Source organism: Engraulis encrasicolus, chromosome 16 (assembly GCF_034702125.1).
Source record: "Engraulis encrasicolus isolate BLACKSEA-1 chromosome 16, IST_EnEncr_1.0, whole genome shotgun sequence".
Lineage (NCBI taxonomy): Eukaryota > Metazoa > Chordata > Actinopteri > Clupeiformes > Engraulidae > Engraulis > Engraulis encrasicolus.
In genome coordinates this window covers 40,849,449-40,875,150 of record NC_085872.1, presented here as the reverse complement: position 1 = coordinate 40,875,150, position 25,702 = coordinate 40,849,449, and the positions used below count along the sequence as shown (strand labels likewise).

Sequence of the window (25,702 nt, the reverse complement as noted above, 5' to 3'; positions counted from 1 at the left end):
CCCCAGGGGGGCTGCAGTGACCTCAGAGGAACCCCAGCCAGAGGGTGTTAGTGTGCTTTCATCAGAGACTCTGACACCTGCTCTCTCTCTCTCTCTCTCTCTCCTCTTGTACCTCTGAGTGTCCCAAAAGAGACACCTAATGAATTGTTAAGGAACCTGTGTGTGTGTGTGTGTGTGTGTGTGTGTGTGTGTGTGTGTGTGTGTGTGTGTGTGTGTGTGTGTGTGTGTGTGTGTGTGTGTGTGTGTGTGTGTGTGTGTGTGTGTGTGTGCGTGCGTGCGTACTTGGCATGCATCTAAAATATCTAAAGATGGCATGCATCTAAAATATGAGTGTGTGCATCATAACTAAGGGTTGCAACCAAGTTAAGTTAGTAGCTCTTGAAGAAAAAAAACCTTTAGGATAAAGAGCGACGAGCGAAGTGTGTGTGTGTGTGTGTGTGTGTGTGTGTGTGTGTGTGTGTGTGTGTGTGTGTGTGTGTGCGTGTATTCGCTTGAGGGTGAGTGTGTATCACACCAAGGTCTACAAAGACATATTTTTGTCAAAGGTTAATGTGTTTGCCAACTCCTGTTCTACTGTGTAACCACATTTTGTGTGCTAATGTCTACTTCTATAGACTCAGCAAATATTAGCATTTTTTCACGTGTATTCGAATGGAGCTGTGGGCTATTCAGTGTGGATATAGAAAGGTCACACTGACTGGGTAAACAACTTGAGCTTAATATCTGAAAGTGTAAGTTGTATGGGTGATGAATAGCTTGTGTTTTAATTTGAGGCGACATTCAAAATAAACAATCTTGGTCATGTGCGATGTACATGGTGTGTGGTGCACGAGGTAAATAATAATAAAAAAAAAACACAGATAGACTGTTTAACTCACTTTGCAGTGCCTTTGAGGTTAGACAGCAGATATTCGCTGACAGTGGGTATGAGTTGCTTGGCGGTGTCATCGAGGAGGTCGCACTCCAGCACGTACAGGACACCGTGCAGCGCCCCGATGCGGCTGGGCAGGTGGGTGCTCCGCAGAGTGGTCTCCAGCAGCCGACACACTGGCTCCGCGGTGGCCTTATCCTGCACGCACACAGCACACACATCCACAAACAACATTGGCGTCAGGTAATAAATAATATGCATGGGCCGGGTTTCGATTTTGCCCCGGGTCATTTGCCGGTCCTTCCCCGTCTCTCTCTCTCCCCACTCATTTTCTGTCTCTTCTCCACTGTCCTGTCAAAATTAAAGGCAAAAAAGCCCTAAAAATATTTTTAAAAATAATAAATAAATAAATCATATGCATCATTCAGAGGATGCTTCATCAAGGACATATGGGTTAGACATCTGTAGCCTAGTGGATTTTCCTCTAAACATGCAGATGAAGCGCAAAATACATTCTCAAATGCACAATACAACATAGAAGTATTAGGATATTACGACACTGTATATATGTGGAGGATGTCTGTGTCTTGGTGTATATTTACCAGACACTCTTGTACGTACCATGCCCAACACAGCTGCGGCCTTGCAGATGGCCGGCACCAGATACTGATTGAGGATTTCATCCTCGGGTGGGTGGACCCTCTGCAGCTCCAGCAGGGTGGAGAACATCATGTCAAACTGATTCCTCTCAGTGAACAGGTCCGACACTGCCAGCAGCTGATGAATACATGGACAAGGACATAAGAGTACATGGGCATCCGTTTATAAAACAAAAACAGAAGCACAACTAAAAAGGACATAAAAGACATTTTCAGGCTAATGTAGTGCACAAACTGTTTGCAGGGGGGACTCGCACACAGAATGACCAACTCAAAAAGAGTGTTTTTACAGAGTGTTTTTTTTTTACTTGGTGGAGCCCAGAAGGGTGAAAAAAAGAAAAGAAAAAGTGCAAACGTTTCAGTTCCCCTGGACTTTCCTCAGTGCAAAAAATATAGTGCACGCTACGCACACACACACAGACGTACCGATCGGACCACCTCACTGATGAGGATGACTGGGGTCTTGCGGTTGCTGGAGCTTCCAGGCAGGATCCATTGACTGTAGAGCTCCAGCAGGAACTGGGAACAGGAATGGATGTCCACCCCCGCACGATGCTTCCTGATTTGGGCAGAATAAAGAGGATGCTTAGTGAAACTGCCTTTTTGAATAATGTACAACGTACAATGAATATGGACACATTTGGGTACATGTTCGGGGACGTGTCTGAATATCTGACCTTGAGTTGATGGGAGAGGTCGGTGGTGATGCCGGTGCTGGGGCATCCGCCTCGTCCTCCTCGTCGTCGTCCAACTCTTCCTCCCTCAGTGGGGTGATGTTGTTGCCCAGCCACACAGAGTGGATGGACACCTGCCCCACACACAGTGCTCATAGCATTACAGAAGGCCAGACTTCAACCAATTTCACCGTCCCACATAGCAATAACTCAAGGACTGCAAAATGTAATTGATTTATGATCATTTATTAATTTGTGTTTCTCTGCATATATGTTGTTACTGTCATTCACTGCAAGCTGGCCTACAAGGCTAGGGTTGTCTGTTGCAAAATAATTTACTCCTACTGAAAATATGCTATGAATTGTGTAGTGCAGATTGTTTTTTCAGTCTCACCTGTCCCAGCTTATACTCCATATTCCCCATCTCCCTCTCAGTGTTGATCTGCAGAAGGAGCTTCTCATGGCTAATCAGGGTCCCTGTGCAGAAAAGTAGAATCGCAGAAATGTTTCAAATCAGTTCGAGAGATGTTGTATTTCAAACTGTAGTAGATATGTCGATATGACCATTACAGTAATGAAAAACCCATCTGTTCATACTAACATCAAAAATCCTTAGCCAGCAACACACCACTCATGAACAAATCCATCTACAGCAAACCACACTTCTTAGTTATACTACGGCAGTCTGGAATCTCCCATTGTGACGCGCTAAATGGGGTGTTGATTAACTGTCTATAGATGCACACCTATAAAGTAGTCCCACTATTAGGTCACTTTTCTGACCGCATAACTCTAGTGTACTAATGCGCCAGGGCTCGTTCATAAGTTAGGGAAAGAAAGTTGCAAAGCATTACGCGCTGAATTGACACATGTCGCATGGCGCGTCTGGAAACACCAGCCATGGATCACCAGCAGTCTATAGATGCACACCTATAAAGTAGTCCCACTATTAGGTCACTTTTCTGACCGCATAACTCTAGTGTACTAATGCGCCAGGGCTCGTTCATAAGTTAGGGAAAGAAAGTTGCAAAGCATTACGCGCTGAATTGACACATGTCGCATGGCGCGTCTGGAAACACCAGCCATGGATCACCAGCAGTCTATAGATGCACACCTATAAAGTTGTCCCACTATTAGGTCACTTTTCTGACCGCATAACTCTAGTGTACTAATGCGCCAGGGCTCGTTCATAAGTTAGGGAAAGAAAGTTGCAAAGCATTACGCGCTGAATTGACACATGTCGCATGGCGCGTCTGGAAACACCAGCCATGGATCACCAGCAACGTGAACACTATGGCCAGAGAGAGTAGAGAGAGAGAGGTTCCATTGGCCCATTGTTTCCTGGTTCTATTATGGCCCCCTTTAGGCAGACCTAGGCAGACCTAAGGACTGTTCTATTCATTGTAGGAGCATTATGACACGCCCCTTTAGGCAGACCGGAACCTGGTCTCGTTAGGTGCCCATAGAAACCTATTATGTTGGCATATCTCTATAGAATATCTCTGCTATGGCTATGACGGTGTTAGGGAGGAAGATGTTCCTGACCTGCGGAGGAGGACGTCAGGGAGGGCACGGGGTCCCAGGCCTGGTAGGGGAAGTGTGTGGACACGTTGTCCCGCTTGGACACCATGGACTGGATCTCCTGCTCCACTGCACCACGGATCACACTCAGCTTCTTACCTAGTCTGCATCAGCCAAGACGAAAATCACAACAGTCAAATCATATTGTTCAATGCATGATGGCCATTGCAGTGGAAATTGCTTTCAGGCAGGATGCACTGTGTGTGTGTGTGTGTGTGTGTGTGTGTGTGTGTGTGTGTGTGTGTGTGTGTGTGTGTGTGTGTATGAATGTCTGTGTAAATGTGTGTCAAGGGTGGCACTATATGGCACTAACTGCCTTCATGCTATCCTTTCGGATCTTGACGTGGACGATGTCATTGTTACTTTTAATGTCTAAGTGTGTGTGCATGTGCGTGCGTTTATTTACAGTGTTACCTAGTATCGAGGGCTTTGAGGGTCTTGTTGCGTGGCTGCTGCTGCTGTGTGTGTGTGTGTGTGTGTGTGTGTGTGTGTGTGTGTGTTTACAGTGCGTTACCTAGTATCAAGGGCTTTGAGGGTCTTGTTGTGTGGCTGCTGGTGTGTGTGTGTGTGTGTGTGTGTGTGTGTGTGTGTGTGTGTGTGTGTGTGTGTGTGTGTGTGTGTGTGTGTGTGTGTGTGTGTTTACAGTGTGTTACCTAGTATCAAGGGCTTTGAGGGTCTTGTTGCATGGCTGCTGTGTGTGTGTGTGTGTGTGTGTGTGTGTGTGTGTGTGTGTGTGTGTGTGTGTGTGTGTGTGTGTGTGTGTGTGTGTTTACAGTGTGTTACCTAGTATCGAGGGCTTTGAGGGTCTTGTTGTGTGGCTGCCGTGTGTGTGTGTGTGTGTGTGTGTGTGTGTGTGTGTGTGTGTGTGTGTGTGTGTGTGTGTGTGTGTGTGTGTGTGTGTGTATGTGTGTGTGTTTACAGTGTGTTACCTAGTATCAAGGGCTTTGAGGGTCTTGTTGCGTGGCTGCTGCTCCAGGCAGCTGACGGCTGGGTTTCCTGCCACAGGCAGGGTCATGGCGCTCAACACCAGAGACGTGATGGCCTGCACTGCAAGCACATTGATCTGAGTCCGCTCTAGGTCCTCCTGCAGCACATCACACACAAAGAGAGAACACTTACTTTTTCTGTATTTGTTCTCTCTACACACAAACACGTGCACACACACACAAAGCAGTGCCATAGAACATAAATGCAATGCTGTTCCTGGACCCCGTTAACAGATCCAAGAAAAGAAACGGGTCAGATACGGCAAGTCAAAACAAAGTCCTCGCACTGGGAGATGGGGCCCCTAATGCTTGCTCATCACGACACATAAATAAAGTTACACTTGTTTGCCTTCCAATTTCGGACGAGTAATTGACTGGGGCCTGTTCTGAATGCCAAAACAAGGCCGCATTCTTGTCAGATGTCCACCGGTATCATAGCAGCAGCCAAACTCAATCAGGCCAGGAGAGGTGAGTGAGTGAGAGAACAAAAAGCTCTCTTTGTTTCGGCCAAGCCAAGCAGTAGACGGGAGAGAGGGAGGGAGGAGGCAGACAGACAGTAACAATACCTCCTGCGGACTCTCCTCCTCCTGGTCCATGGCAATTGGCTGGGTGACCAGCACCCCCAACAGCGTGGCCCAGGTCTCCTCAAACTGCGTCCGACTGCTCCACCCTAATGACAACAAAGGAAAAGTAACACAAAAAGAACACAGCATCAGCATTGGACTATGGGATTACTTCATGTATTATTTCAACATGATGGGGACCTCCTAGGCAGGACCTGCTAGCAGACTCACAGTTTTAGAATTTTACACCGCCATACTTGATAAATACTTCAAATCTTAAGTCTTAAGTGTGTTGGTGGGTTGGTGTTGTTCTCATTCAATTTTGTGGAAGAAGATACCGCACACTCGTGTCCATCGTGCTGCAATTTATTAAACACAACGCACACCAGAGGTTTCGAGGTGCAGGTAGCGGGTGCAAGATCAATTATGTGGAAGAAGATACCGCACACTCGTGTCCATCGTGCTGCAATTTATTAAATAAATTGCAGCACGATGGACAAGAGTGTGCGGTATCTTCTTCCACATAATTGATCTTGCACCCGCTACCTGCACCTCGAAACCTCTGGTGTGCGTTGGTTTCCTCCCTCAAAAGGTTGTTCTCATTCACCCAGGTCATCACAAACAATGTTTACCAGTAGTTGTAGGCAACTGGACTTATTTTTTGGATTTCAAGCTCCAAAGAGAAGTCTTGGAATATTATTCTATGCTTTGGTTTAGCATCCACCCACATACAACCTCCAGTTCATCAACAAAACAAAACACTGCGCCGCAATGATACAGTACGTATTTAGACCCGGGACCAAAAGAGGTGGGGAGGCATACCAAGCGTGTTGATGCGATAGAGGAACTCCCTGAAGACGTCCTTCTCCTGCAGGAACTCGACAGGGATCTCGGGCAGCGACGTGCCAAACTCACCACCACGCCTGGGGGACCAGCCCAACTTCCAGACCTACCGGGAAGGCACCATCAGGAAAACGATCAGCTCTGAATATGCTAAATTACTCACAAATGCACTCACACACTCTCTCGCTCTCACACAGACACACACACACATACTGCAAACTCACACAGGCACAGTATTTCCTTCATCCAATTAATTCTAAACCATACTGTAAGTCAAGGGTGGGAAACCTATGTCTCAAGGGCCAGTTGCGCCCCCCGATATAGTTTTAATGTTATGCAGCGTCACATGAAATATGACATGTGTTTTAAAGGACTCTAAGAAATTAAATTTGCAATACAGTTAAGCTATATTTCACGGGACCTAGGGAAGGTAAGGTCTGTTGTTAAGGTGGCTGCCTTCAATATAGGCCTAAAGTGCAGATGGAAATCCTGGTTTGTGTTCATGGTACGGCCCTTGGAGGAATTAGAAGAGGCCCCTCGAATGAAAAAGGTTCGCCACCCCTGCTGTAAGCACATCACAGGGAGCAGGGCATAGAGCTTGAAAGTGACGTCACTTCCCCCAATTTCATGGGACCTCAATGGCGTTTTAATGGAAAATTTTAGCATGTAATCCAATGGCGGTATTAAAATGATATTTCGATCCCCTTCGAATTGTGCCACGAGCTCCACATATGTTGTTTCTGATATTTTTGTTTAATTTTAGAAATACGTTTTAGAAGGGTGTGTTTCTTCACGTTTTTCATGTTTTTAGAAGGGTGTGTTTCTTCACGTTTTTCATGCAGACGGCCTCTGAATTTTTTTTGATACTTCTGCATGAATTATCTATATCTAGCCTTTTAAACAGGATATTTGAAGCCCAGCGCACATAATGACTGAAATCAGAAGATATTTACTCGCTACCATGTTGTTAGATGGTCATCTTAGGTCCTGTGAAATGCGGAACTAAGGGGCGGGACTTTCAAGCTCTATAGGGGCAGGCACTGGTCTGGCAACTGGCTGTTGCACCTAGCCTGATCTCAGGGGGATAACAAGGTCGAAGCACCTCAGTGCTTCACATAAGCATCCGATCCTCACCAGTGGTGGCACGCGGGTGTAGCTGTTGACGAGGGGCAGCCGGGCGAGGCTGATGATGATGTTGCGCAGCGTGGGCGTCAGGAATGCTGGGATGGGGCTGTTTCGAGGGTGGCCCAGGAAGAGGACCGTCTGGAGGCCCTCCACCAGCTCAACCATCACCTTGCATGCCTGCTGCTTGCTTACATCTGAAACAGACAAGCAAGTAGTACACAGACACACAGACACACACACACACACACACACACACACAAAAACACACGCACGCACGCACGCTGTTAACAAATTACTATGATCTCAGTTATGTAATTGAAGAGTCGCTATAACAGACTGCAATTACTGTCGGGCGGTTGACTCTACAAGAGGCAATGCCCTGTCTTTTGTGAGGACAAGAGTTCCATCCCCAGTCCAAACGGATGAATATTACAGTAGTATCCTCCTCATTCCACACTCACTGTCTTTGGTTGAGTCTACTTCATCCTCTGCAGACTCGGAGTGGGACCGCTTCCTCTCTGGCCGAAGCAGCTGGTCTCCAGGGCCCACAGCGACTGCAACGAGACACGTATTACACATGATGCATTGCAAGCTGCAGAACGGGTGGCTTCCTGAAAGAACCATCTACATTTGTCTGAAAGCGGTGCGTCTTTGACCACTTCAGACATCACTTATCACATTCCTCCCTCCCTCAGACTCCACTTCCCGTAGCTTTCCGCATCACATCCTAAACTATGACCACCACAGCACATCTTTTTCTGCATCTAAAATGCCCATCTTTTCTCCAACATATCACCAAAGAATCGTATAGTACAGAAAGATAATTCAAATACCGCCCACCCAATACAAAGGAGTGTGCCAGAGATACTCTAGACAGAGACAAGTCATTCTAGTTAATTTCTGGTATCCACTTTCTGTCGGGTGAACGCCCCTTTAGGAGACCTTCGGTTAGGAGACCTTCGGAGTCCTGAGGTTGAGAATAAATGGAGTCCCCTTAGCGCTGCAGATGGCGGTAGCGCACTTCTCCTGCAAACACCTCAAAAATACAAGAAGAAGGAGGGGACAACGCCCCCACTCAACTTGAGCACACACTTTTGCATTGGGTGGGTGGGTTTCGAAGCCTCTTTATTACTCCACCCTCTTTGGAGTGCGCTCCTTTTGGACTCCTTCTTCTTCTCTTTTTGTGGTGTTTGGTGGTGGCTTGAACAAGATGTGCGCTACCGCCATCTACAGCGCCAAGGGAACTCCATTTATTCACAATCTGAAGTCTCCAAAGGTCTCCTAAAGGGGTGTTCACCTGACCGGACCCAGGAAATGAACGGGCTTGAAGTATCTTACTCTACTAGATCAGTGGTTCTTAACCTTTTTTTCTGAACGCACCCCCTTAGCTGTTCCCAAGACAAGCCGCGCACCCCCATCCCAAATATCTACACGTGTATACGCACCAAAAAAATGATTTAAGTGATCGATTACAATGATTCTTACTTTAGATGTTAATCAATCCTTTAATGAATTTACATGGGGACGAAAGCATGTTTAAATTTGGTCTTAATTTGGCCTAATTATAATGTTTGGAAGCAGAATTTTGGTCAAAACCTCAACACAAACAAAATTCCGCGCACCCCCTGAAATCTCTGGCGCACCCCCAGGGGGTGCCTGCACCCCAGGTTAAGAACCACTGTACTAGATGATTCTTTAATATCACCATCGCTATCCTCACCACCCTCCCTTTGATTAGCCCAACACCTCATATTCCCCCTTCTCCTCCTCTCCTCTCCTCCCAACTCCTCCTCACCTGCGTGGATGAGCAGCCGTACGCAGTGGATGATGGAGATGGCGTGGGTGAGGTAGGCGCTGGAGGCCAGCAGGCTCCACACGGCCGGCTGCTGCAGGGCCAGGCACACGCAGGACAGGGCCGACTGCAGCTGCACGCTCAGGGGGAGCTGGTCCTGCAGCAGTCTCCACACCACCGCCTGGACCGCCAGGGAAGAGAGAAGAGGGAGGGAGGGGGAAAACAAGAAAAGATGAATGGACACAGAGGAAGGACAGAAAAGGCCAGACAAAATGACCCTTGGAACTTGGACAAGTCCCCGATGTGCATTTCACTTCTATATTTACAAACAGGTTTTATGGCTTTTTCCCACTGCCGGTCTTCTGGTAGGCCTACAGCTTGACACAGACTCGGCTGCAACTTTTTGCTTTTCGAATAGGCACAACACAGCGGCCGAGTCGCGCTGAGTCGAGCTGTAGGCCTACCAGAAAACCGGCAGTGGAAAAGAGGCATTTCATCAAGACATTGAGCCCCAGAGACCATTCATCATGAAATCCAAATTCACATGTAGCAACTGAATGTGGCTAGTGGCCATCTGATCCCAGCTTAGTTTGGTGAGATTGTCATGTGGTGTAGTGGTGTGGTGGTAGCGTGGCGTTGTGGTGTGGTGTGGTGCAGTGGGGTGCTGACCTCCATGGTGAGCGTAGTGAAGGAGGCCACCAGGGCCTCTCTCTGGAGGGTGATTTGGAGGGCTGGCGGCAGCTTTGGCAGGGAGAGCAAGTACTGACTCAGAGTACCACACAGATTCAGCACTGTCTGGTATGCGTTTGGATCGCCTGTGCACACACACGAACACACACAGTAACACACACAGTAGGGTCAAAGACGAGACGTGCATTTTTTTTGTTCCGCACTCATTTAACTATCAAAAAAGTAAATTAATGAATTTTGAATGTTATGCTGATAAACATCATAGTCTGGTGTCTCATTTCAGTAACATTTAAAGAAAAATAATTGTGAATGTATGTGTTAAATAATCTCATAAAGTGCAAAAACGTCATTCAGTGTAATGGTCCGAACTTAAAAATCATCAATACATCCTTGAATAATTATGCAAAATGACGAACGAAATTCTTTTTTCACTCTCTGGGCATAATTCTAGAAGTGTTCTTGTTATTGTATCAAAAGCACGTTTCATTACCATTTTGTTTTGATATTCAAATCATCTGGGGACTTTTGTCCGGATTTTCAATTCCTTAGATATCATTCAGTGTAATAAGATCAACATGATGGTTTTAAATCATAATAAAAAGTGATAGTCACACACAATATGTGACATCATCAAAAGGAACCCTAGGGACCCCTTAAGTGATGATGCAAAGGGAGAATCTTGTTCTTCAATAGTCAAAAAATCTGTATTTTTATCTTGTGGTAACAGCGTCCACAAAAACAGATGTCATTCAGTGAAATGTCAAAAAACACTTTTATACTCAGATATTCATCCAAACAAGCATATTTTCTAAATAGACATAGTAAACATTGTGCGTCAAAGTCATCGTCTCATGTAGGTGACTAACTGTGTGCTTGTAAAAAGGTAAAAATAAGGTGAAAAGTATTTGGTCGTCCTTCAGTGTAAGAGATGTCATTCAGTGATATGCAGTGTAAGGGCCATTTCATTCAGTGTAATCAGTTCATGGTTGTATATTAAGAATCAAAACGGCAATATAAGTTGCAATATTACTCTAAGATACAATAATATGATGATACTACTTGAAAGTATGACTTTTATTGTTATTTCCATTATAACCTTGTTATTGCCATGTAGCATCCATATTACTGAGTAGATTCTGGGATTTTGGAAGTTGTACATGAATTATCAGAACACCCTAAGTCACAATCCCCGAAATATGCAGGTTAACAGACAAAAAATTATTTTTTATTGTTTTAGGCCTAAGTAGTAGCCTACCTCTAAGCTTGTGATCTTGGAAGTTCTTCAAAACACATTTTAATGCCCCAATATTAAGTAAAATACCAATTATTTGATAACATCTATTTCTGTTGTCACTCATTCAGGCCGTTGAGTACTGTAGTATGATGGTAACAATATCATAGCAATGAAAAGTAGCTGTTTATATAGGCCTTTTTGCCAAGGCATCATTCAGTGTAATAGTTGTGGTCATTCAGTGAAATGCACATTTTTATGTGAAAATAAAGTCAAATTCTTACGAAACTTATTTGTTTAGCACAACAAATGCGGGGGCATACAACAAATGAATAATTCTGCATTTTAAACTGATTTTCTCTTCAGTGGAAAAACTTCTTAAAGCCAAATGGGTGAAATGCACTCGGTGAAAGATTACAACCACTGCAAAAACTATTTGCAAATGCCTTTTACTAGAAATTTTAGGTTTGATGAAGACCTTAAATATAGGCCTTTACTATGGTATGTAGCTTATTTCAGTTTTTTAACGTCATCTATATGTTTTTTGCATTATCAACAGTTTAACACCGTATTACACTGAATGACATTTTATGGGTGAAAATGGGGTAAAATGCATGTTCCTTACTATTTTCTGAACAGAAAATAATAAACTTAATCACTCTACACTCCAATGTACCCAAAAAAGTTGAAGAACGGTGTCAGGGAACAGTTTTATTTTTTGGAGTCCTGAAAACCCTGTTTCGTCTTTGACCCAGTAACACACACAGTAACACACACAGTCACACACACAGTCACACACACAGTCACACACACAGTCACACACACACACACACACACACACACACACACACACACACACACACACACACACACACACACACACACACACAGGAAAGAAGTCATGAGAGGGCAGGCTAAATATGGATTCATCTATTTCATGCACATCACTGCAATATGACATTCTTTCAGATAGCATTTTGACAAAAGCCCTTAGAGTGCACTAATCCGAACCTGGCTTGCATGTAAAAGACACCAATTTGCTTTTCCACGCAGTAAAACTTTACAAATGAGGCCCATTGTTGTGCCGCACAATAGCTGAACTCCTGCACAGCATAATCTTCCGGTTGTAGTAGGCAGCAAGACTGAACTTTGACTAACAGGAAGTCAAGCTGCCGTTTGCCAAGGAATAGAGCACCTGCGCTATTCTTTTGCTACATTTGGTACGTGCCTGATCCAATCAGGTTCTAGAGAAAAGAAGAACTAAAATTAGGTCTGTAACGATATTGTATCAACTCGAGAAATCGTGATCCACAGATACTGTATCGTAATGCAAGAAGGCAGTATCGTGATACAACCTTTCAAAGTTCTGTTACTCTTCAGTGCAGGAAACAGCTACATGAAATGATAGTCAAAAACATACATTTTAAAAAATCGTGGGGTGTGGCTTCTTGCAACCTATTATATTTGTAAACAACAATCAAAAACATACTGTACATTCATAGATTGTATATTACTAACAATGGTGTGTTTCTGCAAGATGTATGGGAGTAATTATTAGACAAAAGCAAAGTAAAACACGGGCCTAAGAAGAATCAGGTGACTCTAAATGTAGAGTCTTGTGACTGTTTGTAACCACCTTATATCAATATTATTATCTGTGTCTGGTCCTGTCAGTGATATACGTTCTATGTGTATATTTAAAAAATTGTGGGGTGTATCGGACCGTAGCTCAAAAATCGGGATACGAAACAAATCGTGAGTTGAGTGCATCGTTACAACTAAAATCATTTCTGCAAATCCTTTTAACACATACAGTACATACATCGGTGACTGACCACTTCACAAATGAAACCAAAAGAAGTGCTGTGAACTCACTGTAGACATCACTGAGTTTGTTCCAGTATCCGTCAGGATCTGTCTCAGCATCACTGGGGGGCAGGAAGGGTCGGTGAGGGGTGGGGAGTTGCTCTATGGCGGCAGCCAGGCGGTCCATGGTCACCTGAAGAGCAGTGTCCAACAGCACCCCACCCTGCCCCTGTGTAAGCCTCTGCACCCCAACACTCAGGCAGGGGCCCAGCAGGGCGATGTTGAACTCCTGCCAAAGGACAAAGACGGGGAGAAAGTGGAGGCGGCAGAAACATTAGGTAATACTGTAAGATCAGGCATACAGAGATGAATGCAGGACATTTTTGGATAACGCATTACTTGACATGTTCCTGCATAACGCATTCATAGCAGCTGTTATAAAGTCTGCATGAAGCAATAGGATTGTTTCATGACTCATTCATACCAAACCTTTCATGAACCTGGCGGACGGAAGGACAGCAACTTGTCAAAATAAAAGTTAAACAAAGCAGCATTGCAGGCTTTGTTCTGAACCCTCAATGATTATACTGACCCACTATTTTGACAAGTTGCTGTCCATAGTCTTCCATGTCTATGAAAGGTTTGGTAGGGCAGTCATGGGTGAGCGGTTAGGGCGTCAGACTTGCATCCCAGAGGTTGCCGGTTCGACTCCCGACCCGCCAGGTTGGTGGGGGGAGTAATCAACCAGTGCTCTCCCCCCATCCTCCTCCATGAATGAGGTACCCTGAGCATGGTACCGTCCCACCGCACTGCTCCCCATGGGGCGCCACTGAGGGCTGCCCCCTTGCACGGGTGAGGCATAAAATGCAATTTCGTTGTGTGCAGTGTTCACTTGTGTGCTGTGGAGTGCTGTGTCACAATGACAATGGGAGTTGGAGTTTCCCAATGGGCTTTCACTTTTTCACTTTCATGACTCTTACGAAACAGTCACGAATCCTTCATGCCACATGTAGAACAGCTGCTGTAAATGTGTTATGCAGCGACATATCAAGTAAAGTGTAACCCATTTTTGGATATGCATGTGTCTTGAAATGCCATGGCATGTGCACAGGATCGATAGTTTTCAAAGTGAGAAGTCCGCACACTTAAAATCCCTTTTGTTGTATTTTATTATTTCATGGCAGGATTACCTTTCGACCGGTCGAAATGTAATCCTTCCATGAAATAATACAATACAACAAAAGGGATTTTGTGTGTGCGGACTTCTCACTTTGAAAACTACAGTTGGCCTTCGTCCTGTACCTTTTCCTGGGATGTGCACAATCCTCTCCTTCAACGACATGTGCACAGGATCGCACATGGATGTGTTGGTGAGTTTTGTGTGCAAGTCTGAAGTGCTTTATAATGCAGTGGTGATGAGAGCTCTAACCAATTCACACATAATACACCTTCACGTCACCAGCGCTCACCTTGCAGGCCAAGATGGTGCTGAGGTCTTCTTGAGGCAATCTGGTCAGCAGGTCAGTTGTTTCAAACAAGGCCCCTTCATTACTCAGACAACACTGAGACTTCACTAATGTCAAATACCACTCCTGAGGTGACAGTGGAAAGTAGGGGAAAAAAGGATAGAGCAGGTTGTTGCATGTTTTATATACGATTCAAATAAATATAATTTTTGACACAAATGAAATGACAGAATGCCTGATTCAGGTCTAACCTTATTGGCTACAATACTCTGCGGTGGAGGAGGCGGCTCCCCATCTAATGGGTGGGGGCTGACAGGAGGGGTGGGGCTTGTAGTATCCTCGGCAACAGTGGCTCGGAACCTGTCCAGCAGGGAGTAGAACCTCTGATGCCTGAGAGAAAGGGGAAGGATGACTCAGTCAGCATATTTGAACCACAGGCACAACAACGTCTTTTCCTGAGAAAAAGGAGGTGTGGAGAACATAACAACCTCTGGGCCAGCGCACTGCTCTGCAGGTACTCCTGGATCCTGTCCAACTCCTCCACGGGTAGCTGAGCTATGCTGTTCTGTAGACAAAAATGCAGAAAGACCAACTCTCAAGTCATTGTTTACCCTTTTAAGAAACAGGGCCATGTCGTAGCAAAGTCAATTAAAATACCCAAAACACTAAGTCAGCCAGTTCGGCTGTAAAAAAAAAAAACCCTGACCAAGTGACATGAGGGTGATGGAGCCATGCCATGCCATACTGCAGTGGTTCTTAACTCATTGAGTGCCAGCCATTTTCAAATTCAGACAGGGGGGTTGCCAGGTTTTTTTCAACGTTTGAGTGAATTTTCAAGAGCCATAAAAATTGAGTTCTTTGTCCATGTGAACAACAAACATACCAGATCAACATGTTAGGCCCCACTCCCCACTAAAAAACGCAACGGACTAGATATCAAGTTTTTGGCACTGTGCCATACATTCTGAAAAGACTCGTATTCAAGTCCATGGCACTCAAAGAGCTACCCTGGGGTGCGGGCACCCCCTGGGGGTGCGCCAGAGATTTCAGGGGGTGCACGGAATTGTGTTTGTGTTGAGGTTGTGACCAAAATTTTGCTTGAGAACATTATAATTGGGCAAAATCAAAACCAAATTAAAACATGTTTTGGTCCCTATGCAAAGGAATTAAGGTCTTGCTAAATGTCTCAAACAGGAAGCCTCATCTCTTAAATAATTTTTAGTGCTTGTTCACGCACAGAAGTTTGTGTTGGGGGTGCGCGGCTTGTCTTGGGCACATGTAAGGGGGTGCTTTAAGGAAAAAAGGTTAAGAACCACTCTGCCCTACAAAGCAAAAAGGCAGTAACTGCGCAGAACTCAAAACTGAGTCAGTTGACTTTAAAATGATACCGCAATCCAGTATAAGTGTTTTTGGGGAGATTATTGGCATTTGACAGTTTTGTTACTTTATATTACCACCTTTTTTGAAGATCAATCATTTTATTTAACTGTAGACTTTGATATATATGGCATTAAAGTCATAGTACTCATTTTAAACAGCAATGCAGTTACTGCCCTTTTGCTTTGTAGGGCAGCACTGCCATACTGTACCTGCAGTGTCTCGGCCAGCAGCATCTCCACCCGGCGACAGGCCAGTGTGTCCACCATGCGCGCCAGCACCCTGAAGGGCGTGTTCAGCAGCTTGTCCACGTACAGCATGAGCAGCGCCCCCGACTGGCTGAGGTGCATGCCCTCCAGACACTGCAGGGTCTTCTTTAGCATGGTGGGCTGCACACAGACAAGAGAGACACTCAGCATAAGGATATGGACGGTTCCAATGAAATGGAGGTAAAAAGCAACAATCTAAAGCAAAACTGAACCGAGTTGCGTTTAGGGCTATGCTGATCACAAATGAGACGCCTCAGACAGCCCGTTTAATCGCTTTGGCGAGTTCGTCTTAGGGTGGAGGACTATGGTGACCCAAAAGGGAAAAACATGCCCTAACATTTTTCGGCCAGTCTGTTTGTGTATTTGCAAGCGTGCGCTTGAGACTCACATTCGTGAGATTGTCACAGCGGGACTGGATGGCCTGGATGAAGAGGCCACTGGCGGCAGAGTTGCGGTGGACAGCACTGATAAAGTCCTGAACTGGAGGCTCATGGGAGAGGCTGATCAGGTCTTGCACATGGTTCACCGTCAGCCACGTCAGGTGTTCAGAGTCGTGCAGGTTCTGGCACTACAACAATACAGGTGGGAGAAAGACATACAATTCAAGACATATAGAAAAGCCATCAAGTATACGTTATTTTGGCAGCAGCATGTAGTACAGTCAGAGATTATTTAAGTATATATAGATATGGCAATGTAATAGGCACCAAACATGACCAGGTTCCGGTCTGCCTAAAGGGGCGTGTCATAATGCTCCTATCATTGAATAGAACATTCCTTAGGTCTGCCTAGGTCTGTCTAAAGGGGGATCACCCCCCCCCCTTGCAATAATAGAACCCGGAAACAATGGACCAATGGAACCTCTCTCTCTCTCTACTCTCTCTGGTACAGTTACTGACCTCTACAGAATCCTGTTTTAATACCTACTGTATGAGCATACTACAATAGCTATCAGCATTGGACTGCACAGAACTACGGAGAGGCTGGGAGGCTTGTTTGACAGGTCTCACCACATAGTCACAGAAGAGGATCAGCGCCCCCCGGCGGACAATCTCCCTGTTGCACATGGCCAGACGGCTCTCTTGCCGCTCCTCGTCGCCCTCCCCAGATGAGTGGGGGCTTAGCAGTTTGGTGCCGGACATGCTGTGTCTCCTGAGAAAATGACAATGCATAACATGCATAAGTATGATTAGAACTGCTAGAGGAGTAGCAGAAAGCACACCTTTTTTGACTTTATTGATGATGATAGGACGGTATGAGAGGAGGACAGGAAGCGAATAGGGAGAGAGACGGGGAAGGGTCGCCAAATGACCTAGGCCGGGAATCGAACCTGGGTCGACTGCATGGCAGACGAGTGCCCCACCGTTAGGCCACGGCAGGGCCAGAAAGCATATCTTAACTTGAGGTGACATATTAATATCTACTCAGACCTAAAATCTAGCACCACGCGCACACAAAAAAAACACACTTATTAGGTGAAAAAAGGCATTGAAAAAACAGATCCCCACACCGCCCCGATCCTGCACACCCTGTCCTGCGACTGGACTGACCATAGAGGTAGAAAATAACACTAGAGAGGACCCCGCCCCCCTTTTACGGCAATCTGTAGCGGCCATTATCTGTAGGTAGATCAGAGAAATGGAAATTAATGGAGAACGAGGCTCACCTCTGTCAAAAATGGCTTAATCATGTGAAAATGTCCATCAACACACTATACAAGGACAATAGTTGAAGTGTGTTGCTAACTATGTTCATAAAATACATTATTTGATTTTTAAATGCATTTTATCGACTCATATGATTTAAGTAGATATTTAGCCTGACATTTCAAATCTGGTCTTTGATTAGTGTTACTTCATATTTACACAGTTTTAGTTAATTTCTTGACAGTGTTCTCCATTGAGATGCATTGCCTGAAAGTGCCTACACTACCTACGGAAGTTGAGAAGCTCCAGCTGCCATTTCCCAGTGCTGTCGCAAATTGCTGTGTCCTCTAGTGTTATTTTCTACCTCTATGGGACTGACTCACCGTGGCGTCTGATGCACCTCGGACCACCAGGTGTAGTTGGTGTAGTTGATGATGAGCAGCACCTGGCACCAGAGCAGCACCAGGGGCGGGTGGGTGGTGATGAGGCGCAGCAGCAGTGCATTGAGCCCCTCCAGGCTGTAGAAGCAGCCCTCGCCTGCCCCGGGGCCCGGGCCCGGGCCCCCTCCCTCGGCCTTCAGCAGCTTGGTGGCGGCCGCCGTGATCCTCCGGAACATTCCTGCCAGGAACAGAGAGAGCCTCAACGTTTGAAGGTCTCACCATCGGTTGACTTACTGTAAAACCTGGGTGGTTTTTGTTTCAAATAGCAGCGCTATCAATGAGGTGTCGATAGCAGAACCACGAGAGAAGCCTGAGGATATGTTGAAGGTCTCCCTGCCTGCTTACGTCATGGGTGGCACTTTATTTACAACAACAATGGCTATAATGCAATGTACTGCCTTCATTGCTTTGTTTCAATCTTTCAACTTACAGATCCTCAGTATCATCAAAACTGCAATTTGCTATAATTGTAATTTTGCTGAACTTAATGCTGTCATTTGGACATAATGGAAATAAAATGCAAAAATAAATCCATCTTACCTGACTTGAAGATGTGTATGAGGCACATAAGCAGGGTGCCCAGCTGTTGGCAGTAGAAGGTGTGCTGCTGCTCGCTCATGTCCACCTTCACCTGCTTACTGGAGATGTCCTCCAATAACACACCCACCAGCTGCAGCAGGAACCTGACACACACACACACAGACACAGACACACGCACACACACACGCACGCACATGCACACATGCCCACACACACACACACACACACAGTAAGTATGAGTGGGAATATTATGAGGGTGCATACATACAAGACATAACAATGAACGCAGAAATCTAACACGGAGAAGGAGATTCACATCAACAGGGATGAACAACTGACTGGGAGTTATGGTGTCTACAAATAAGGTATAATAGTGATATTGAAGAAGAAGGAATTGGGAGAACGCTGCCGCAAGTTGAGCAAAAATGTCCATACGTTCTTCATGGGAAATGGGCACATGACATTTAGAATATGGCCTATCCCGAGGCTTTTCGGAATAATAATGACAGGGTTTTACTATGAAACTCATTACTTGTGACATTCCTGCTCACGCAGCTCACCTGGCAAAGGTCTCCTCAGGCGGGTAGCGTTGAGGCTCTCCATTGGTTTCCTGGGTGAGGGTTGGCTGCGGCGGCGGCGCTGCCTGGGCGGCCACCTCACTGTGGAGGCGGCGGATGGTGGAGCAGGACAGCAGGTAGGGGGACAGGGACAGCTCCTGCACCCGGGACAGCACGATGTCCTCTGTGGACTGGGAGATGAGCACGCGCAGCACGGCCAGGATGCCAGACACCCATAACTGCACCGTGCCCACAGACGCCTGGGGCATGGGAAAACAAAACAAAACACATTCAGAATAAGACACATTTGGTCAGATTGCCCCATCACTGTAATAAACAATTCCATAAGAAGGATGACAATGAGTAAGAGCAATTAAAGGTGCACTATGCAGGAAATGGTCAAAAAAGGTACTGCAACTATGCTGCTCATTGAAACGGGGTTTGCCTATTGCCAAATTTGATCTTTTCATGAAAGTTTACGAAGTAATAAACTAATATTTTCCACTACGGCCCAAGTACAGTCATTTTTGCAGCTAAAAATGTCCATGTCTGGAAATTCAAAATGGCAGACCATGGAGAAGATCCCCCTTTTCATGTATGAAAAGTGCAATTTTCCCAGTCATAATGAATACTTAGAATTTGATGGTGGTTTTAAGTATTAATGAAAAATGTAACATTAGTGAATGGGTAGCATGAATTCTGGAAACAAACAACTAAAAATCTTACGCAGTGCACCTTTAAGAACCAATAAAATGTCCAATTGACTAAGGATATTATTATTTCAGATTTTAGTCGTCATTAGTGGTCAGATTCTATTTACTGCATTTATGGCTTTTTGTGAGCGCATTTGTGTGTGTGTGTGTGTGTGTGTGTGTGTGTGTGTGTGTGTGTGTGTGTGTGTGTGTGTGTGTGTGTGTGTGTGTGTGTGTGTGTGTCTAACCATGGTAGCTGGAGTGACAAACATGCTCTTGAGCAGCATGTCCACGGGCCTCAGTGAGGAGGGAGCCACAGTCTCGAAGAGTGTGTTGAGCACACCCAGTGCTTCATGAGAGTCCAGATGCATCTAAACAGACAGACACAGAAACATGTAGAAATATTCTGTCATGCCTGCCTGATAAAGTCACGGTGAAAGCCTGAAAGCATCCAAACTGGTTTCAAAAAAAAAAAAAAAATGTCACGGAAGAGTAGACTTACTTGTTGTTTGCCAATCATAGGGAGGATGATGTCTGCAATTTGACGGGAGAGCCTCTTCCACTTGTCTTCATTCTCTTTGTGACACTGCTGAAGTACCAGGATGAACATCTCCAGCACCTATTCCCCAGAGACAGGCAAAGACACAAATTCAGCATTGCATTACGCAATTCCCAAAAAAGAAAGCAGAGAATGCGCGCACATCAGTGGCATGGGTGCTGGACAAAACAAAATAACTGAAGTAAATGGTAAATGTCCGCAACACTGTCAATGCTCCCAGTTGTTTAATGGCACAACGCTTCGGACCTTAGTCCTTCTTCAAGTGTAATGTTGTGCCATTAAACAACTGGGAGAATTAACAATGTTGCATACATTTATCATTCACTTCATTACACAATTCCCCACATGTGTATGTCACCAACATCCCAATGTCAGCACAGCTGAGTGAATTCGTTACCTGATGATACTGTATGAGGCGCAGCAGCATAGAGACCACCACCTCTTTCTGGGTCTCCAGCTCTTTACCCGCGTCCGCTTTGTTTGAGCCCCGCAGAACAAACAGATCATGGACTATTGGCTGCAGAGCAGGGATGGCTGTGGAATAGAGATGCAGACAGAGGGACACGGACAAATGTAGGTCAGTGGATTTTGAAAACACGAAAAAAATAAAAAATAAAAAACTTGTAATCATCGTTTATCTGGTAGATGCGATAAACCAATGTGTTAGTCGGTCTGTTATTAGCCTAAAGATGCACCATGTAATATTTTTTGTAGTTCATTTCCACAAAGTTACCTTTTTAACAAATACTCACCACCTCCATCAAATTCTAAGTATTCATTATGACGGGGAAATTTGCACTTTTCATACATGATAAGGGGGATATTCTCCATGATCCGCCATTTTCAATTTCCAGAAATAGACATTTTTAGCTGCAAAACTACCAAACCGTACATTGGTCATACTAGTAAATATTAGTTCATTATTTTGTAAACATTCATGTAAAAGTTTAGCCCATTTTAGCCTGGAGACACTTCGCTGCGTTCAGGTTCTTGAGATTTGAGGGTTTTTATGACAAATGTGCGTATATTAGAGCTGAATGAACACATTCTAATGCAAAATGAGGGTCCAGGCTTTTAAATGCAACTTATTTCATGATTGTATGTGCTTCGGAGGCTGAGATATTTAGGCAGAGGGCACCCTTTACCAAAAAGGGCTTAGGCTTAAATGGGTTAAATTGGCAATAGGCAGCACAGTTCCAATGAGCAGCATATACCTATTCTGGCCACAATCTTACATAGTACACCTTTAAGAGTTTACTACCATGTGCGAGTATACATACAGTACGTGTTGGGTATATGTGTGCTGTATGAATGTTTATGTGTGCGTAGTGTACCATGAGTAACTGCCTTCCTCCCACTGGCCATGATGCCATCACACAGCTGGATGATCTTTGGTATGCTGATAATCTGCTTGGAGTGGTAGCGTTCGTACGACAGCAGTACCAGAAAGAAGAAAATGTTGGGCACAATCGCCTCCGAATCCCTGAGGGAAAACAAAAAAAGCGGTTCAGAGTTGTAGAGGTATATCTTTACAAATGGCGAAGCAAGAATATGTTTCGAATTCAAAATGTCTCACCTGAACTGGCCCAATTCAATATACTCAAACTGCTTGAGAACGAACCCAATGAAGACCTGAGGGGAAGAGAGGCATAAAAAGATCAATACAATATGAAGGGGGGGGGGGGGTTCCAGCAAAATTAGCTCTTCCATCTAATGATCAATAACTGGAAGTGACAGTAGCAATGTCCACTAATTTAGCCCATTCCAAAGGTGCTGAAACAGAAATCCAGCTACAGACGGCAAGTGACAACGTTCTGGCGAGTGGCCGGCGTCTCACCTGGTCCGAGTCCAGCAGGCAGTAGTTGACGCGGAGCTGCACCAGCTGAGCCAGCAGGTCCAGCACCTGCCTCTGCAGCGCCACAGACGTGCTGGTGGTGTACTGTTTCAGGGCCTTGATCACCAGCGGCTCAAACAGACGGATGTGGTTGTGGATCACATTCTGAACAGCGGGAAATGGAAGAGGTGAAATTCAGAATTAGGTGCAATTCAACAGCAATGCAGGCAGTTTTCAAAACAAGTGAAAGCCCGAAAGTGAAAGCCCGAAAGTGAAAGCCCAACTGGGAAACTCCAACTCCCATTGTCATTGTGACACAGAACACAAATGTTCACAACGAAATTGCATTTATGCCTCACCCATGCAAGGGGGTCGCACCCAATGGCGCCCCTGGGGAGCAGTGCGGCGGGACGGTGCCATGCTCAGGGTACCTCAGTCATGGAGGAGGATGGGGGAGAGCACTGGTTAATTACTCCAACCACCAACCTGGCGGGTCGGTAGTCGAACCGGCAACCTTTGGACTACAAGTATGACGCCCTAACCGCTTACCCATGACTGCCCATACAAACAAGCCATGGATCTGATCATTATCACGCTAGACATACCTAGAGGTATGAAAATGTATCAGGCAAAATACATTGTAGACCTCAATCCTATTTATATCATGTTACCATCAGATGGCAAACCATAGAGAAAGTTTCGGTTTTCAAGTCATTTCAGTTCCTCCCGTCTCTGGGAGCCTGTCCCTTTAAAGGGGTATGCCACTATTTTGGGTCTTAATACAGTTAAAATCGTTGGCTGGAGTTTATAAACGTGGTAAAGTGTCTTATTTTTCATGTAAGCCGTTGTCTTGCTTTAAGACAACTTAAAAGAGGGAATATGTCGCTAAGCTAGTGAAAGTCAATGCATCCGTGTAGCATGCTACAATGCTACACGGATGCATTGACTTTCACTAGCTTAGCGACATATTCCCTCTTTTAACTTGTCTGAAAGCAAGACAACGGCTTACATGAAAAATAAGACACTTTACCACCTTTATAAACTCCAGCCAACGATTTTAACTGTATTAAGCCCCAAAATAGTGGCATACTCCTTTAAGTTCACCTCCATCATCTTATTCAAGCATGACTGCAGGGGAGCGGTCATACCTTGTCTCCTCTGTGGCGGGTGACATTGGTGATGTTGGACCTCATTTGACTGGACACTTTCTGCATGACATCAAACCACCTGGGAAGGAAACGTTCAGACCATGGTCAGTACGTGACCAGAGAGCAGGACAGAGTAGAATACCAGTTATAAGTACACTACAGCAATTCAGCTGTGCATCCAGAGATCCTTCTAAGATTATGATAGAGGTACGCCAACATAATGGGTTGCTATGCGTGCCAAACTCCAAATTCCGGTCTGCTTAAAATGGGCGTGTCAACCAACAAGTACAAGCATTTTATTTCAATAAACTTAAAACTAAAATAAATTTTGGGTAGTGTGGTGTTGTCTATCTAGTCTTACTGGTGTATCTCCGGTGCAACTACCTAGGTAGCCCACATGCATCCGTGTACATACCCTGAAGCATCCTGCTCCTGTTCGGCTTGCACCATGTTCCTGAGGCTGGCGTCTGCGAGGGCCTGGGTGAAGTGGGTGTAGGGGGCCATGAAGCAGTAGTGGTAGAGGCCCGGCCGCAGGCTGGACGAGCCCAGACGCAGGGCCTTGCCCTGGGAGCGGCAGGGGTGGGAGGCCGCCCCCTCGTACTGGGACGCCAGGTTGGTCCCAAACAAAGTCTTCAGTAGCTGGGAGGTGAGAGGGACAAAATAACCATAAATAAATGAAATGGGGTGTTGGTGTAGTAAGGAGTTGTTGATGAGCTCTGCCTTATACAAGTCATTATGAATGAATGTAGAATTATTGCTATGGGGGTTATTTGCTATAGAAGGTTATTCTTGCTATGGACGGTTATACGTATAAACTTCTTATTACAATGCAGTGAATGAAAATATGAAGTGCTGCCGGTCAAAATGAACATCTGCAGAGGACAGCGACTTGGCTCACCTGCTGCACACAGACGGTGGCCAGTGTCGGTTCTCTAGAGAAGCAAGACTTCAGGTAGCCCAGGACTTCCTCCACACACTGAAAGGAAGAAGAGAAAATCAAACAAAATTTAAAATCATGGACAGACAGAGCATATGTACAGCATGTACTCACAATGCTATACAAGATATAATATTTTAAGATTCTTACTTTTCCAATGTCATGTAAAGTCGCCAGCTCCAGAAGCTGAGAGAGCACATCCAGGGTGGAGCGCAGGAAACTACCAAACTTCTCATTAGTGCTGTGGAGATCCAGTGTAACCTGCGCACACACACACACACATTCACACACACACACACACAAGACATGTTAATACCCACATGAAGCCTAAAGGAATGCTAATGACAACTACTAGAATGGACAGTTAAAGATATGCCATCTACTGGAGATGGAAATATTCAGGAATACATTTCAGAAATCTCTAGAATCTGCAAAAAGCAGCCAATTCAACGGGTCGCCACTACCTGTTCAGCCTCCTTACCCTATAATTGGCATAGGTGGCCTTCAGGACGTCATAAAGCTTCAAATATGGAGGCAGGTGATAGAAGCTGCCCACAGAGGTGGACTTGTTCACAGGGGCTGCAACCGTGCTGTCTGCTGGCCGGCCTGAAGAAACAGCGGGTGAGAAATACACCTTTAGCTCAAAGGCAACGTGCACTATACAGTAAATCAAGTATGAACTGCTTGAATGATATACCGTAAATCCTCTAATTGTGGCCTGTATACCATTACTGGCCGGGATTCGAATATTGGCCGGTCTCGCTGTCGGCGGAGGTAAATTGGGGCCGATCTCTTGTAAAGGCCGGGTCTAAAAATAGAATCATTGATTTTTCCCCCTTTACTGGATATCTCACGTTGTTCTCAAAATCCACAACTGTAATCATTACGCTGGTTAACATTAGACATAGTTCCTCACTCCGAAAAAGGACTCATTTGCTACTATAAAACAAACAGTGCACACGCCAAAGACTAGTTATTACATGATGTGAGCAGTGTGTTAATATCAGCTGTGAGAGCGAGCGCTTCGGTCAGCTTCTCTAGCTTTCCTGCAGACGCTTGGGTAACCTAGCAACAACACGAGCCCAGAATATAGCGAGAGGGAGCGCACCCATACAGAAAGAGACTTTGCCTTGATTGCAAAGTTGTGAGAGCCCTCGTCGTAAATGCATTTGGCGGTCAAACTTTTGCGTTGCCAGTGGAGGAAAAATAGGAGGCACGCTACAGTGTTAAACAATAATATGGCTACCTTCATATTTCAGTAACGTGCTTCACACATAAAGATTGCTCCACACCAGCCCACGGACCGGAAATAACAAAAATTGCATGTATATTTCCCCGACATTTGGCTGCAGCAAGAAACAGTTTGCCTTGCGAAGTCTGGAGTAAAATAGGGAGTGAAACAGCCGCAGATATTGG

The 25,702-nt window shown here is 45.3% G+C and overlaps 1 protein-coding gene across 6 annotated transcripts in view; it reads right to left on the bottom strand.

Annotated features, from left to right (window-relative positions):
* htt (huntingtin) overlaps positions 1-25,702 on the bottom strand; it is a 56,256-nt gene that overhangs the window by 5,415 nt on the left and 25,139 nt on the right. For all 6 annotated transcript variants that reach the window (XM_063219615.1, XM_063219619.1, XM_063219618.1 and 3 more), the window contains 34 exons: positions 24,768-24,892; positions 24,437-24,547; positions 24,248-24,325; positions 23,765-23,988; positions 23,350-23,428; positions 22,205-22,366; positions 21,944-21,999; positions 21,702-21,850; positions 20,765-20,901; positions 20,311-20,427; positions 20,057-20,179; positions 19,120-19,376; positions 18,560-18,702; positions 17,963-18,197; positions 16,944-17,085; positions 16,322-16,501; positions 15,877-16,053; positions 14,776-14,852; positions 14,539-14,677; positions 14,291-14,413; positions 12,891-13,110; positions 9,764-9,909; positions 9,098-9,275; positions 7,764-7,856; positions 7,312-7,496; positions 6,157-6,283; positions 5,338-5,441; positions 4,715-4,869; positions 3,750-3,889; positions 2,599-2,681; positions 2,208-2,338; positions 1,957-2,089; positions 1,493-1,648; positions 879-1,069 (listed from right to left, as the gene is read on the bottom strand). In XM_063219615.1, coding sequence (XP_063075685.1) covers positions 879-1,069; positions 1,493-1,648; positions 1,957-2,089; positions 2,208-2,338; positions 2,599-2,681; positions 3,750-3,889; positions 4,715-4,869; positions 5,338-5,441; positions 6,157-6,283; positions 7,312-7,496; positions 7,764-7,856; positions 9,098-9,275; positions 9,764-9,909; positions 12,891-13,110; positions 14,291-14,413; positions 14,539-14,677; positions 14,776-14,852; positions 15,877-16,053; positions 16,322-16,501; positions 16,944-17,085; positions 17,963-18,197; positions 18,560-18,702; positions 19,120-19,376; positions 20,057-20,179; positions 20,311-20,427; positions 20,765-20,901; positions 21,702-21,850; positions 21,944-21,999; positions 22,205-22,366; positions 23,350-23,428; positions 23,765-23,988; positions 24,248-24,325; positions 24,437-24,547; positions 24,768-24,892 — 4,876 coding nt within the window. The remainder of the gene's footprint in view (positions 1-878; positions 1,070-1,492; positions 1,649-1,956; positions 2,090-2,207; positions 2,339-2,598; positions 2,682-3,749; positions 3,890-4,714; positions 4,870-5,337; positions 5,442-6,156; positions 6,284-7,311; positions 7,497-7,763; positions 7,857-9,097; positions 9,276-9,763; positions 9,910-12,890; positions 13,111-14,290; positions 14,414-14,538; positions 14,678-14,775; positions 14,853-15,876; positions 16,054-16,321; positions 16,502-16,943; positions 17,086-17,962; positions 18,198-18,559; positions 18,703-19,119; positions 19,377-20,056; positions 20,180-20,310; positions 20,428-20,764; positions 20,902-21,701; positions 21,851-21,943; positions 22,000-22,204; positions 22,367-23,349; positions 23,429-23,764; positions 23,989-24,247; positions 24,326-24,436; positions 24,548-24,767; positions 24,893-25,702) is intronic.